At 41.6% G+C, this 14,210-nt stretch overlaps 1 protein-coding gene across 22 annotated transcripts in view; it reads left to right on the top strand.

Moving 5' to 3' along the window:
* LRRFIP2 (LRR binding FLII interacting protein 2) overlaps positions 1 to 14,210 on the top strand; it is a 105,714-nt gene that overhangs the window by 23,695 nt on the left and 67,809 nt on the right. For all 22 annotated transcript variants that reach the window (XM_040479741.1, XM_040479747.1, XM_040479739.1 and 19 more), the window contains one exon: positions 13,994 to 14,080. In XM_040479741.1, the coding sequence (XP_040335675.1) occupies positions 13,994 to 14,080 (87 nt within the window). The remainder of the gene's footprint in view (positions 1 to 13,993; positions 14,081 to 14,210) is intronic.

Genomic DNA, 14,210 nt, shown 5'->3' with positions numbered 1-14,210 from the left:
AACTCACGGACCGCGAGATCTCGGACGCTTAACCAACTGCGCCACCCAGGCGCCCCACCCTTATCATTTTTAAAGAGGACAATAGCTTAATCCTTTTTTTTATAGTTAAATTTTAAGTGTTTAATTTTTCTTTTCTCACTTCAAATTGCTTTTTGCAGTAGACAGGGAATGCCATAAATACAGAAAAATAATCTCTTTTTCCTCCTGCTTACTATTTGCTCAGGTTTCTTTGCTCCTCCGTTGGTCCCAAGTCAGGGAACTGGGGAGAATGAGGAGGAAAAGAAACAAAAGGCATAAATACATTCTGCAGACTGGATAGTTTGCCTGCTAAATACGGAACTGAGTACATTGTGGTAAAACACACACAAAACCTGGCATCTTAACCATTTTTAAAATGTAGGATTCTGTGGCTTTAAGTACATTCACATTGTTGTGTAACCATTATCACCACCCATCTACAGGGGTCGAAGTCTTTGTTTTGTAAGACCTGTGTACATTCTAAGAAGGACATTTAGAAGTTTGAAGATTGCTCTGGGAAGGCAGGAATGTGGATGGATTTAGAAGTCCCACCGTGTAGTAGGCATGTGACTGCTCTGCGGCTGGGGGCGGGGGCGGGGGGGGGGGGTGGTGTTGGTCTGTCACAGCTCTCAGAAGAGCTCAGAGGAGCGGAGTCAGAAGGGGTCACCAGCAAGTCCTCTAGGGCGTCAGAAGACCAATGCGGATTCTTTCCTTTCTTGCTTGTTTGGCTTTGATTGTTCCAGAGGTTTGGGGGAAATGCAGTTGAAGCATGGACTTTAAGCGAAAATTACCTAACAGCACAGAGTGTACCAAATTGGGAAGCCTGAGGCTGCTGGCTCTCCAAAGGAAAAAGATGAGGGTTGGGCAAAAGCTGCTTATGCCGCCTTACTTGCAGTAAGTTTGGTGAATGTTATGGTGAGTGTTCCCAAAAGAAGTTAAGCCTTTGAAGGGATAGCATACAGTCTTTTTAAGGTATCAAGAAGCCTGGAATATTACTAATCTCCTTGTTTTGGAGCTGAAAATACGAAGAAAACATGTTTCATGCACATCTCTCCAAATGGAAGTTATCAGAACATTGCTTAATTTCGGACCTTATGATCTGAGAGTCCTTCCAGCTCTAAAATTCTGTGATTTCCCTTGAGATCCAGGACCCAAAAAGATTCATGCTCTTAATGGACAGTTCTCTTAAATCTAAAAGATCAGTGACGAGCATAGAAATTGATTTTATAGGAGCTGGAGTTGGAGTCTAGCAAATGGAGTGTTCAGAGACTTGTTGAGCAGATGTACGTGTGGATGTGTTTGGAGCATATACCTACTTGTGATAACGAAGGAAGGTTTTATTTCTTTTCAACATTTGTGGCTGCTAGAGCTTTCAGATTTCATTTTTTAAAAATAGCTTTATTAAGATATAATTCACCCATTTGAAATGTTTTTGGTATGGTTTTGAAATGGTTTTTGGTATTTTACAACATTATCTTTTAAAAGTTGTGATTATAATATATATAACAAAATTTGCCATTTTAACCATTTTAAGACTACAATTCAGTGGCATTCATTGCATTTACAATGTTGTGTAGCCATCACCACTGTCTATTTCCAAAACCTTTTCATCACCCCAGATGTTAATTCTGTAGCCATTAAATAAGAACTCCTCATTCCCCTTCTTCCAGCCCCTGGTAACCTTTAATCTATTTTAGGTCTCTAGGAGTTTGCTTAATTCTGGATATTTCATATAAGTAGAATTATATAGTATTTATCCTTTTGTATTTGCCTTTTTTTCACTTAGCGTAAGGATTTCAAGATTCATCCATGTTGTAACGTGTCAGAACTTCATTCCTTCCCCCTCCTTTAAATTACTTCACTCCTTTGTTATGGCTGAATAATTTTCCACTGTTTGATATATTACATTTTGTTTATCCATTTATCTGTTGATGGTCAGTGGTTGGATTGCATTTTGCTGCCTACAGAAGTAATAGTCATCCAGGCATCTAGTGTGAGAATCAGAAGCTTGTGGGTTTTGATTATGGATTACCAGCCTGAATGGAAGGATATAAAGGGAAGAATTGTGCTTATAGTTTAAAAGATACTGTCCAGTGTTATTGTTTTGTATTAAAAAATTTTTTTTAATGCTTTTGCTTGCTTTTTTTTTTTTTTTTTTTTTTGAGAGAGAGAGAGAGAGAGAGAGAGGGAGACACAGAATCTGAATCAGGTTCTAGGCTCTGAGCTGTCAGCACAGAGACCGATGTGGGGCTCGAACTCACGGACTATGAGATCATGACCTGAGTGGAAGTCCAATGCTTAACCAACTGAGCCACCCAGGTGCCCCTGTTTTCTATTTTTAAAGTTTGTTCGTTTATTTATTTATTTATTTATTTATGTGTTTGTTTATTTATTTATTTATTTATTTATTTATGGGGGGGATGGAATATGAGTGGGGGAGGGGCAGAGAGAGAGAGAATCCCAGGCAGGCTCCATGCTGTCAGCACAGAGCCTGATGCAGGCAGGGCTCACACACCATGAGATCATGACCTGAGCTGAAGTCAGATGCTTAACCAACTGAGCCTCCCAGGCACCCTTCCTCATCTGGTGTTATTGTTTTGTGGAATGCTAACTATAATAGGTTGGTAGAGCTAATGGTCCTGTGGTTACCTCACTATTTTACTTGAGTAACGTACTCATTTTTAGGATAAATTAAGGATGAAAAACTTTTGACAAGGATAGCAGCTTTTGAAGATGCAAGTATTGTGAATTACCATAATCACCATATTTATGGGTGTTAATACCATCTTTCATTTAAGAATAGAGTTGAAAAAAACTGCACAGATGTTGAATGTCATCCATTCAGTATGCACATCTGTTCTCTGCAAGCACATGTGTCAGGTATGAGGGATGTGGGGTAGACACGTCTAACACAGTCGTTGCCCTCATGGTGCTTAGATTCTACAGGGGAAACTACATAATGGACTAGCTCAACTTTCAGTTCCTTTTTTTTCTTAAAAATTAGTATCTACATTTTACACGGTAATTTCTTTTTTTGTTTAGCAAGTTGTGATTGTCAGTGCTGATCAGCGGCATTCTTAGAATCAAGGAAATACGGTAATCTGTTTGCAACTGTGTTAAGTGCTTTGAATAAAAAGTAAATGCTTTTATTAAAGAGTGTGTGGCAGTGGGGCTTGACATGTTTGGGGGCTTTGGGAAGGCTTCCCTGAGGAAGTGCCCTTTCAACTGAGTTCTGAAGAATGAGTGGAATTATTGAGGGGAAAGAGAGTTGCCAGATGTAAGTAAGAGCTTTCCAGTCAGAGGGAAGAATGTGTGACAAGCTTTTGAGACTAAAAGAGTATGGAGAATTCTTAGAATAATAACAGCAGCTAATATTTACTGATTCCTGAGCTTGTATTATGTACGAGTCACTGTCCTAAGTTCTTTAAAAGGATTTAGTCCTCATGACGATGCCGTGAGGTGGTCTGCTATTCTCATTTTATCCATGGTGAATGCAAGGTGTGGAGAAGTGAGTAACTTGCTCAAGGTCACATAGCTAGAAAGGGTAGGACTGAAATTTGCATGGGGGCTCCTACACCCTGAAAGTATTATGCCTTCCGTGAGATCACTAACACCAACATGCACAGCAAGGAGGAGAGGAGTCAGAGAGGTAGGCAGGAGCCAGATCCTATAAGCCAGTGGTTCTCAACCAAGGGTGATTTTGTCTCCCAGAGGACATTTGGCAATGTGTGGAGGTATTTTGGAGATAACAGGAGGAGGGGTGTGCTACCAGAGCTTGTGGCTAGAGACCAGAGTTGCCCCTAAACATCTTGCTGTGCACAGGATACCGTTCACAGCAAAGAATTATCTGGCCCAAATGTCAGTAGGGCCAAGGCTGAGAACCCTGAGGCAGGTTCTTTTAGACTGTATTTAGGATTTGGGTCTGTGTCCTAAGAACAGTGGAAAACCATTGAAAGGTTTTGTGTAGGGGCATGACGTGATCAGATGTGTGCCTTGAAAGGATGACTTTAGTGCAGGTTGGAGATTATATCAAAAAGGACATTAGTGGATGTGGGGAGATGAGTCGTGAGACTTTCAGAGGCAGTGGGGGCCTGGCCCAGAGGTATGACGCTGGGCATGTTGAGAGGTGGTTGGGACGGAGAAGTAAGTAGTCGATGCTTGGTGAGTGGCTGTGTTTGGGTAGCAGAGAGGGAAAGGTTTGGATTGTGCATCATCTGGGTGGTGGTAGGGAACATTCAAGTGGGGAGGAGGCTTGGAGAGGGAGGATCACGGATTTATGTGTATTGTATTTAAGGTGTCCGGGAGGCATCTAAGTGGAGATGATGAAGAGGCAGTTTGTGGATATGGATCAAGAGTTCCAAGGAGACGTCTGGGCTGTAGATAAAAATTGAGACTTATGAGCATGTAGAACGTAATTGAAATTGTGAGTATTGGTGAGATTGTCTAGGGAGGAAGTATAGAGTTGAAAGTAATCATTCCTCAGGTTGAGTCCTAAAGCACTCCAAGGATTTCAAGGTCAAGTCTCAAGTCTTAATTCTGACACTTTTTTGATCATCCTTTTGTGTTTGGTTCACATTGTTCTGTGCAAATCCGATTTGTCTGAAAAGCTGACTTCATAGGAAGCAGAGTTATTCTTGTTTAAAATATTTTTGGGGCACCTGGGTGGCTCAGTTGGTTAAGCACCCAATTTTGGCTCAGGTCATGATCTCGCGGCCTGTGGGTTCAAGCCCCGTGTTGGGCTCTGTGCTGACAGCTCAGAGCCTGGAGCCTGCTTCAGATTCTGTGTCTCCCTCTCTCTCTGCTCCCCCGCTCACACTCTGTGTCTCTCTCAAAAATGAATGAACATTAGAAAAAAATTTTTTAAGTACTTTCGAGTGTTCTCAACAGTGGTCTTCAGAAATTTATAAAAGGTTGTGAAATGTGAGTTAATTTTTCAGAGTTTTGGAGAGTGACTATATTTTTATTTCTACTCAGTTAAAAAAAATTCTCCCCCTGTACTTACTGTTTTTATTAGACAAATCCTTTGAAAGAGCAAATCTAAGTTGTTTTTAGTCATTTAGAATTCCTTCCAGTGGCATTAATACATGAATGCAACCAGCGTCCATTGAGTTCAGAACTCTCTCCTTTTTTTTTCCCATTTACCCCTGGAACTGAGTCAGAGTTCTGGCTCTGTAATGGCCAGCGTCACTCTGAGTATCTCCCTGTTCTTGATTTGTTCTTCTAACCAAAATTAACAAGATTTAGTTTTGTGTCAGTGTGATTGAAATATATTTGGTATAGCATTCATTGTCATAATCTTTACCATTCCTGTGACTTACAGGAATTTGGAGAAAAAAGTTCAAACAGCACAGTATCAGTAACCTAAATATGAAGACGTTACTGGCAACACCCTTTCTTTTTCTCCCAAAGTATTTCTACTGTGATTCGTAATTTCCCTTTGGTTAGATGTGTCACTGCAGATCCAAAGTTTCAGTTCTCCTGAGTGATCTCTCTGTTAGGTTATATTCAGACCTCAGTAGTAAAGTCTGTAATCTTAAATTTCCTCTCTCATTACAAAAGAATATTTTGCCATCAAAAGGTCTCAATAAAAGGAGTATATAGTCGTTCGACATCAGAAGAAAATGGCTTAAAAATCCCTAGATTTTGTCTAATACATGTAGCTGTGCTCAGAAAAATTTATACAGTTGGTCTTCAACTACCAAAAACTTTATAGAAAGTAGTTAACCATAATTACGTTGTAAGATTTAATTAAGAAAAAATGGTACCTGAGACTTTCTACTAAAGGGAAGTTGCTAAGAAATCGAGTAATGATTTTTATTTGTTAGTCTGGAAACCATAGCAACACAATAAATATTATGTCTCAATTTGTCTTTCACGGTTCTTTTGGCATGAGTGTCATGGAAAAATAAACAAAATTAAACACAGTAAACTCTGAGTCTTAGCTACCTGAATTAGTCATTTTCCTTGAATGTTTCACTTTCTAGAATTTTGTATTTCAGGTTTCTTGAAATTAAAGCGTAGTCTGTAAAGATCCAGATCGTATTTTGTCTTTTCTTCTTATGCCAGTTACATGGGTTTTATCTAATGGATACACATGCAGGCGGGCAGCTCCACACTTGGCTTGGTTAAATGCATTTCTGTCAAATTACAAAGTTTTAATTTGCCTCCCTTGAAAAGTGTTACATGAGCACAGTAGGACAAAAGTTTTAAAGCTAGAGGTTTCTCTCTTTTTTTAAGACATTGAAGTGTGTGTTTTCATGCACTACTCTGAAAATATTAAATGCAGGAAGGTTTTGATAATAGTATAATGTTTGGTGATAATTGTTTCAGATTAAAAAAAGATGAGAAAGAAGGGAGAAAGAAGACAGTATAAACCAAGTCTAGGGTCCTTTGTTTCACTCCCGAGGCCTATCTTCCCCTACCCCTCTCACCCAACAGGGAACTACTGTAATAAAATCATAAGCTACCCTTCCTGTCTATGTTCTAAAAGTTCTAATACATAGCTCCGTGAACAGTATTGTTTTACGGGTTTTTCTGTATTGTTTTCTAAGTGCTCTACAGGCGTGCGGGTGTGAAACAAGTAGAACCATATGGGAAGCTGCCAGGCTGATAACTCAGTATGGCTGGGGAGAGGTTGGGGAATGAGAGGAGAAGATGCTAGAGAGACCGTAGGGACCAATCGTGAAGGGGTTTGTGTGCTGCGGAGTTTAGATTTGGTTTTGCAAGCTGTGGAGGAGCCACTGAAGGGTGAAACCCTTTTCGGATTTGATTTGTAGCATAACGGGTTTAGCTACCATGTGGAGAATGACTGGTAGGAGGCAGAAATCTAGCCGGGGAGCTGCTGTAGTCATCTTCGCTGGAGCCGCCAAGAGCCTGAGTTAACGGCAGGGATAGTGGGAATGGGGAGGACAGTTTGGATGGAAGGAATAGTAGAGAGAGAGAGTCTTGACGGGAGCTACCTAGTTGAGGTTGAATGACCTAATGTATGTGTTGGGGGGGGGCGTAAAAAAAGAAAGAGGGGCATTGTGTTGATTCTTCACCTCGGGTTTTGGGTGACCGGAACAGAAGGAGGAGGGGCAAGCTGAAAGGAAGGGCTACAGATTCAGTTTGTAACACGTTGAGTCTCAGGTTCCAGTGGGACAGCCCGAGTAGCTAATCGCCAGTTGGATCAGGACAGTGGGAGAAAAGTCTGAGGTGGACAGAAGATTTACGGGTCACCAGTGTCACCTGGGGTGGGGTGTGGGGGGCTGTGGAGCCTAGAGTAAAAAGAGGGAGTTAAGCCTGGAAGCTTTGGTTGCATTAAAATTTAAGGAGCTCGTAGAGAAAAATGAGCTCATGATAAGTTCTGAGGAGGAGAGATCAGAGAGTCCTGAGGAACACTGGGAGGTTAGTATTGCAGAAAGCCACGAGCTGAGAGTTTTAAGAAGGAATTGAGTGCTGAGGGATGTTGGAAGTGCAGAACTGACAAGCGAGGGAAGTGTAGAAAAATCCTGTCGGGCTTGGTAGTTAGAGGTCATTAGTGACCGACTTGCAGGAAAATGATTGGGGCAGAAGCCAGAATGCAGTCATGTGGAGAGAGTGAGAAACAAGGAGGAGGTGTGAGAAAAGTTGGCTGTAAAGACAAGATAAGGCAGAATCGAACCAGGATGGGATTGTTTGTTCATTATTTGTTTTTGAAAGATGGGAGGGAGTTTGAACCTACCTAATGAGAAGAACAAGCCAATAAGAGTGAAGACAGAGAAGAGAGATCACATGGTTGAGGCAAGATCCCTGGGGAAGATGGGGTTCACATCATAGCATGGAGAGGGTGTGTGTGTGTGTGTGTGTGTGTGTGTGTGTGTGTGTGTGTGTCTCGGGAGGGGTATATTTATATTTATATTAAGTTATATAGCTTATAATTAATTTTCTTGCCTTTGAATCTTAGGATGATGGATTCAAGCTATTTTTTTAAGTAAACATAACTCCCTCTCTCCCCCCACCCCCAAATAGTCCCAAATGAAATTTGACTTGTGAATTGTATTCCAAGGAAACAGCACTCTGCAGTGAATCGGATGGATCCTGCCTTACTTGTCAACCCACTGGACAGATGGAAGATTTATGATAGGATTGGTTTCAGTTCAGTTTCTTATCTGGAATGCCACTGGGAGCCACAGTAGTTTTATTTTAGCCTGTTCTCCTGCATTTATTTTACCAAAGGAGCAACAGAATCCAAATTTGTGTAAGGATAATTTTGAGCATTGGATACCACAAAATATATTATGGCTAATCATATTTTATGTGGGGATGTTTTATCTCACTTGTTCCTTGGTGTTGCAGACAGATTATTTGAACAGTGTATACTATGGAATAGCAAGGATGGGAGGAGAGTGGGGATGGAGAAAGTGAAGTTAGAATTAGGAAATGAAGTATTCTGGCTGAAAGTGGTAAGAGCCTGCTTGGGAGAGGGGGAGTCTTTTGGAATGGAAAGCAAAGGTGGGAACCAAGGGATATTATAAAGGAAGATTTGGTTAGGAAGTGGGAGGCCCTGAGACCTTTGGTCTTGAACAAGTGTGGCAAAGGTTCCATTTCTAGAGATTGCAAGATAGGGGAACAGAGCCTCTTCACTGGGGGAAGATGAGGCCTCTGTGGAAGATGGGTGATATTTTGAGGAATTGCTAAGCTGTTTTGAATAGTGGCTGCGCCGTTTACCTTTCCAGTGTTTAAGGGTGCTGATTTCTCTGCATCTTTGCCAACACTAGTTATTTATTTATTTTTAATTTTACACATCCTAGTGGGTGTGAAATATCTCAGTGTGGTTTTGATTTGCATTTCCCTAATGGCTAATGATGTTGAGTATCTCTTCCCGTGCTTATTGGCCATTTGTGTATCTTCTTTACAGACATACCTAGTCAAATCCTTTGCCCATTTTATTTATTTAAACATTTTTTTTTTTTTTTTTACATTTATTTATTTTCTGAGAGACATAGAGAGACAGAGCACAAGTTGGGGAGGGACAGAGAGAGAAGGAGACACAGAAGCCGAAGCAGGCTTCAGGCTCCGAGCTGTCAGCACAGAGCCTGACGCGGGGCTGGAACCCACCAACCATGAGATCATGACCTGAGCCGAAGTTGGACACTTAACCGACTGAGCCACCCAGGTGTCCCCCTTTGCCCATTTTAAAATGGAGTTATGTATCTTTTTATTGAATCTCATCTTCTTTCTTTCTTCTTTCTTTCTTTCTTTCTTTCTTTCTTTCTTTCTTTCTTTCTTTCTCCTCCTTCTCCTTCTCCTCCTCCTCCTCCTCCTCCTCCTCCTCCTCCTCCTCCTCCTTCTGCCAAGTTTTAATCTAAATTTCCAACTTCCTTGATGTGGCCTCTTCTGTCCCTCTAGTTGTGCAGTTGTTATGTTAGCCCTCAGGTCGATTTTATGGGTATTCAGAATGATTTGGTAGTATCTAGTTGTGTTCTAGAGTGAAGATAAGCATAGGGTCCTCCTATGATGCCACCATCCTGGCTTGCAAACCCACACAATATTTTTACTTTCTTAAATTCCAAAAGAGGATAATACAAAATCTTCATGGTAAAGGGAGAGTCCTTAATGTAGAAGGTACTCAAACCATAGTGGTTAGTTCTCAGCTTTTCCTACAAGTTCTTTCTTAGCGGTCACTGTACGATTCTAATTATTACGTTGAGTAGCACAGTGAATGTCTTAACACATTTGGAATGTTTCTAAATTAACACGACCTAAAGCAGTTTTGTTCCAGGGGTGATCGAGTCCCATGATTTTTCCTGCTGTCATTTTCTTTTTCCATTTGCCCCAAGAATTTAGTAGGAAAGGGATTTAAATCTATCCAAATACAGCTTTACTTTTTGTACTATAATTTTCATTGTCCTAAGAAGAATAAATTTCTATACTTATGTGATTGCATATTTCCTTTAATCAGCCTTACTGTGTCTAATATTTGAAAGCAGAATGATCAGAAAAATTTTTAGAAACCTAGTCCATTGATCTGCTTGATTTCACAGGTAACTTGTGAACCCATATTTCCAGTTCCTAAATTTTCTTGTTTATTTTAAAAGTTTGAATCATGGCACTTCTGGGTGCTTGTTGGTTGAGTGTCTGACTCTTGATTTCGGCTCAGGTCATTATCCCAGGGCTGTGGGATCAAGCCCTGCATTCGACCATATGCCTGTTTAGGATTCTCTCTCTCTCTCTCTCTCTCTCTCTCTCTCTCTCCCCCCCCCTCTCCCCCTCTCCCTCTCCCTCTCCCTCTCCCTCTCCCTCGCCTTCTGCCCCTTCCCTGAATGTGCTCTCTCTATCTCTCTCTCTCTCTCTCAAAAAAAAAAAAAAAAAAAGTTTGAGTCATATCAGCTTAAAGACCCTGTAATACTTAAATGATTTAGGCTCCTGAATAATTCTGATTTCATGTCTTATGCTAACTTTAACTTTTTTTTTGGTAAAATATATGTAACATAATTTACCATTTTAATCATTAAGTATATAGTTCAGTGTCATTGAGTACATTTACGTTGTTGTCTGACCATCACTATTATCCATCTTCAGAACTTTTTCATCATCTTATACTGAAACCCTGTACCCATTAAGTAAAAACTCTCCATTTCTCCCTTCCCTCCAGCCCCTTAGAACCACTGTTCAACTTTCTATCCCCACTGTTCAGTTTTATTCTAGGTACTTCAAATAATTAGAATCACACAACATTTGTACTTCCATATCTGGCTTATTTCACTTAACATAACGTTTTCAAGATTCATCTATGTTTTAGCATATGTCAAAGTTGTCTTCCTTTTAAAAGCTGAATCATATTCTCCTGTATGGATATAACACATTTCGTTTATTCATCCATTGATGGACATTGGGTTGTTTCTACTTTTTGGCTGTTATGGATAAGGCTGATTTGAACGTTGGCATATAGATATCTGTTTGACTCTTTGATTTCAGTTCTTTTGTGTATGTACCCAGGTACGGAATGATCTGATCAAATGGTAATTCCGTGTTTAACTTTTTTTTTTTTACCAACTTTTTTTTAAACTTAATTTTTTGTGATCCTTTGTTGTTATGTCCCATTTATTTTCCATCTCTGAGTGTGTGTTAAGACGAATCTGTACTAACTTTCGTGCAGGATTCAGAGGAGAAAATGCTCGTGTCACTACCTAGAAGTGTCCCATGTGTGCCTGTAATTTGTCTATTCCATTGGATCAGTACACGCACACAGGGCAGGCTTTGTCAGCTGGGTTGGAATCTCCTGTAGCTGCTTGCTGTTCCTGCTATCAGTACTGCCTCAGGCATCTGTTAGCAATGTGTAGAAAAATACTAAGATAAAGTAATTTTAAATCCTGTTTACTTTTTTTAAGCTTGCTGTTTAGTGACCTTCTTCAGTACCCTCTCCAAGGGAGGCATCTCTGAGTTTGGAGAGAGGATAAGGAACAGGGAAGGGCATTTTTGTGGCTGTGAAGCCCGTGTTCTTTCTGTTACACTGCAGCCAGGTTCCCTGCCCTTTCATTGCAAAAGAAATCCTTATTAGAGAGCAGATTTCAATTATCTGTAATTTAGACTTGGTGAAAGAAAGATAGTGAGCCATTTTAGTATAGATTGTACAGAATGGGCCATAGATCTTGGATGAAATGGGCATTATTGAGAAATTTCTAAGGAAGGCCACAAATACGAAGCTAATAACGTGGAAATGACAATCCCAACACATTGCTCTGGCTTTTCTTAAATAAAAAAAAAAAAAAAAAAAAAAAAGGAGGTTTGAAAATTTTCCCTAGAAAAGTGATACTTTGTTAATTTAAAAATGTATTTGCGATCTGCTGAAGCATAACTTAGCCTTGAAGTGTTTTTCTATAAAATACAAACTCTAGTAAGAAAGTGGTGTCTATCTAGTCAAAAGGGTAAGGAAGGCAGGAATAGCTTTTTTAAAGATAAGAGGCCAATGAAAAATTCATGTGAGAAGATTAATTGCCCTGGCCATGTCATTGTTTAAAGCTTGAGGTTGGCAGATTGCAGTTTAGGGTTTTTGTTACCAAAAGGCCAGTTAATCAGACTGGGAAAGTGCCAGAATTGAGGTGGTTGAATAAGTGTTAGCTGTTCAGCTGTCTCCTCTTCTTAGAAGCCTGCTGTGACCTTGCGGGGCAAAACTAATTGTTCTTCCTGCACAGCTTCCTGGGGCGTTGTGTTTCTGCGTCCCTCAGCTGGACTGAAGACTTTGGGGCAGAGATGTCACATCTTACCCTGCATTCTCAGCACCGAGCACAATTGCTTCCTCACCATAATCTTTTAAATATTGGCCGAGTCTTAGTGTGAGGCTTGGGCATGGAAGAAGAAACTGCTGTAGTTATCAGGGGGTGATCTGAATCAGACTTAGGTAGGATGTGGCCAAGAACAGGGGAAACCACTGCCAGATAGACATCATTGAGAAGATTTTTACGTTTCATGTGGTAGGTCACGCTGTCTCCCTGTGTCATTTCCTCGGTGCTTTGGTCCATGGCCTGACATTCTTCTGTTTATTTAGCAGACGTTGATTGAGACGTGGAAGTTGTGGGAGTGACAGAAGTGTGTAATTTTAATACAGTGTCGTAGAGCCACAGTAGAGACGTTTGTATGTAGATGGAATGGGGAAAAGCTTCATAACGGGTCACATTTTAGCCGAAGAGGAGAGGGGATCCCTCTCGCCAGGTAGACCGTGTGTGAAGAGAGGCTCAATGGGACACACTGGGAAGTGAGGGGGAGATCTGACTGAGAGGAATCACACCTGTGCTGGGCCCTCCCCTCCCCTATCTTTGTGCTAACCTGGGGAATTTTGTTTTAGCCATAAGGGGGGGGAGCCAGCGGTGGATTTGGTACAGCTTAATGACATGATCGGAAATGTGTTTTGAAAGGCAGATTGACAGTCCCGTCACCAGGTAGAAGATGAATTATAGGGTGGATGCTGGAGGCAGGTAGGTGGATTTGAAGGCATTGTGGTTGCAGTGTTCGAGCAAGAGATGAGCTCCCATTGTATGATGTCCCCGGTAGGAAATGTCCAAAATAGGCAAATCCACAGAGACAGAAAGTAGGGTTGGTGGTTTCTGGGAGCTGGGAGGAGGAGGATGGAGGGGTGCCTATAACGGGCATAGGCTTTCTTTTTGGGGTGAGGAAAATACCCTGGAATCAGATAGTAGTGATGATCATCGTGCAACCTTGTGACTGTACTGCTGAAAACCACCAAATTGTAGAGTTGTAGGTGGTGAATTCGATGGCATGTGACTTACGTACGAGTTTAAAGGGAGGGAGATGTGAAGAGCTCCCCAGTCGGTCAGAAACAGCGTAAGGAAGGCTGAGTTGGGGTGCGAGAAACTCAGCGGTAGAGGATTGGCAGTGCTTGGAGCCTGGATATTGGCAATGCCCAAGATGAAAGAGAGACTGCTTCTGAAGCTTCTAATTTGTAGGAGTGAATTGATAGGGAAAGAAATTCTGGAAAAAGCAAGTTTGCAGAGACGTAAGAAGACGTTTAATGAGTCGTGGGAAATGTTTGAATCAAAGCGAGCACTTAAAAGGAAAGGCCCAGGGGCGCCTGGGTGGTGCAGTCGGTTAAGCGTCCGACTTCAGCCAGGTCACGATCTCGCGGTCCGGGAGTTCGAGCCCCGCGTCGGGCTCTGGGCTGATGGCTCGGAGCCTGGAGCCTGTTTCCGATTCTGTGTCTCCCTCTCTCTCTGCCCCTCCCCCGTTCATGCTCTGTCTCTCTCTGTCCCAAAAATAAATGAATGTTGGAAAAAAAAATTAAAAAAAAAAAAAAAAAAAAGAAAGGCCCAGATCGCAGGAGAGACTATGGGGCAGAGCAGAGACACGAGTGCACGGGAGCGGAGTGAGGCAGCTGATAGGGTATCTCTTCCCCCCGCACCCCCTTTGAATGGTCGTGTCCCATCTGCCCCTTAACCTCAAAGCTGGTGGAGGTCAGTGTTGTTTGTAAATGAAGCTGAATCTTTCTATTACTTTTCAGGCAGAGGCAAGGCTGGCAGCAAAACGGGCCGCTCGGGCAGAAGCGAGAGACATACGCATGAGAGAACTGGAGCGACAACAGAAAGAGGTAATTTGGGGGTGATCCTCGTTTCCTCATTTCATGCCAGTGTCAAAGAAATCAATACTTGGCTGATTCCTTTCCTTTCCCTTCCTTCCTTCCTTCCTTCCTTCCTTCCTTCCTTCCTTCCTTCCTTCCT

This window comes from Herpailurus yagouaroundi, unplaced genomic scaffold, assembly GCF_014898765.1.
Source record: "Herpailurus yagouaroundi ecotype Mexico unplaced genomic scaffold, PumYag 159, whole genome shotgun sequence".
Taxonomy (NCBI): domain Eukaryota; kingdom Metazoa; phylum Chordata; class Mammalia; order Carnivora; family Felidae; genus Herpailurus; species Herpailurus yagouaroundi.
The sequence above is the reverse complement of the archived record's forward strand: the minus strand, read 5'-3'. Positions and strand labels throughout refer to the sequence as shown.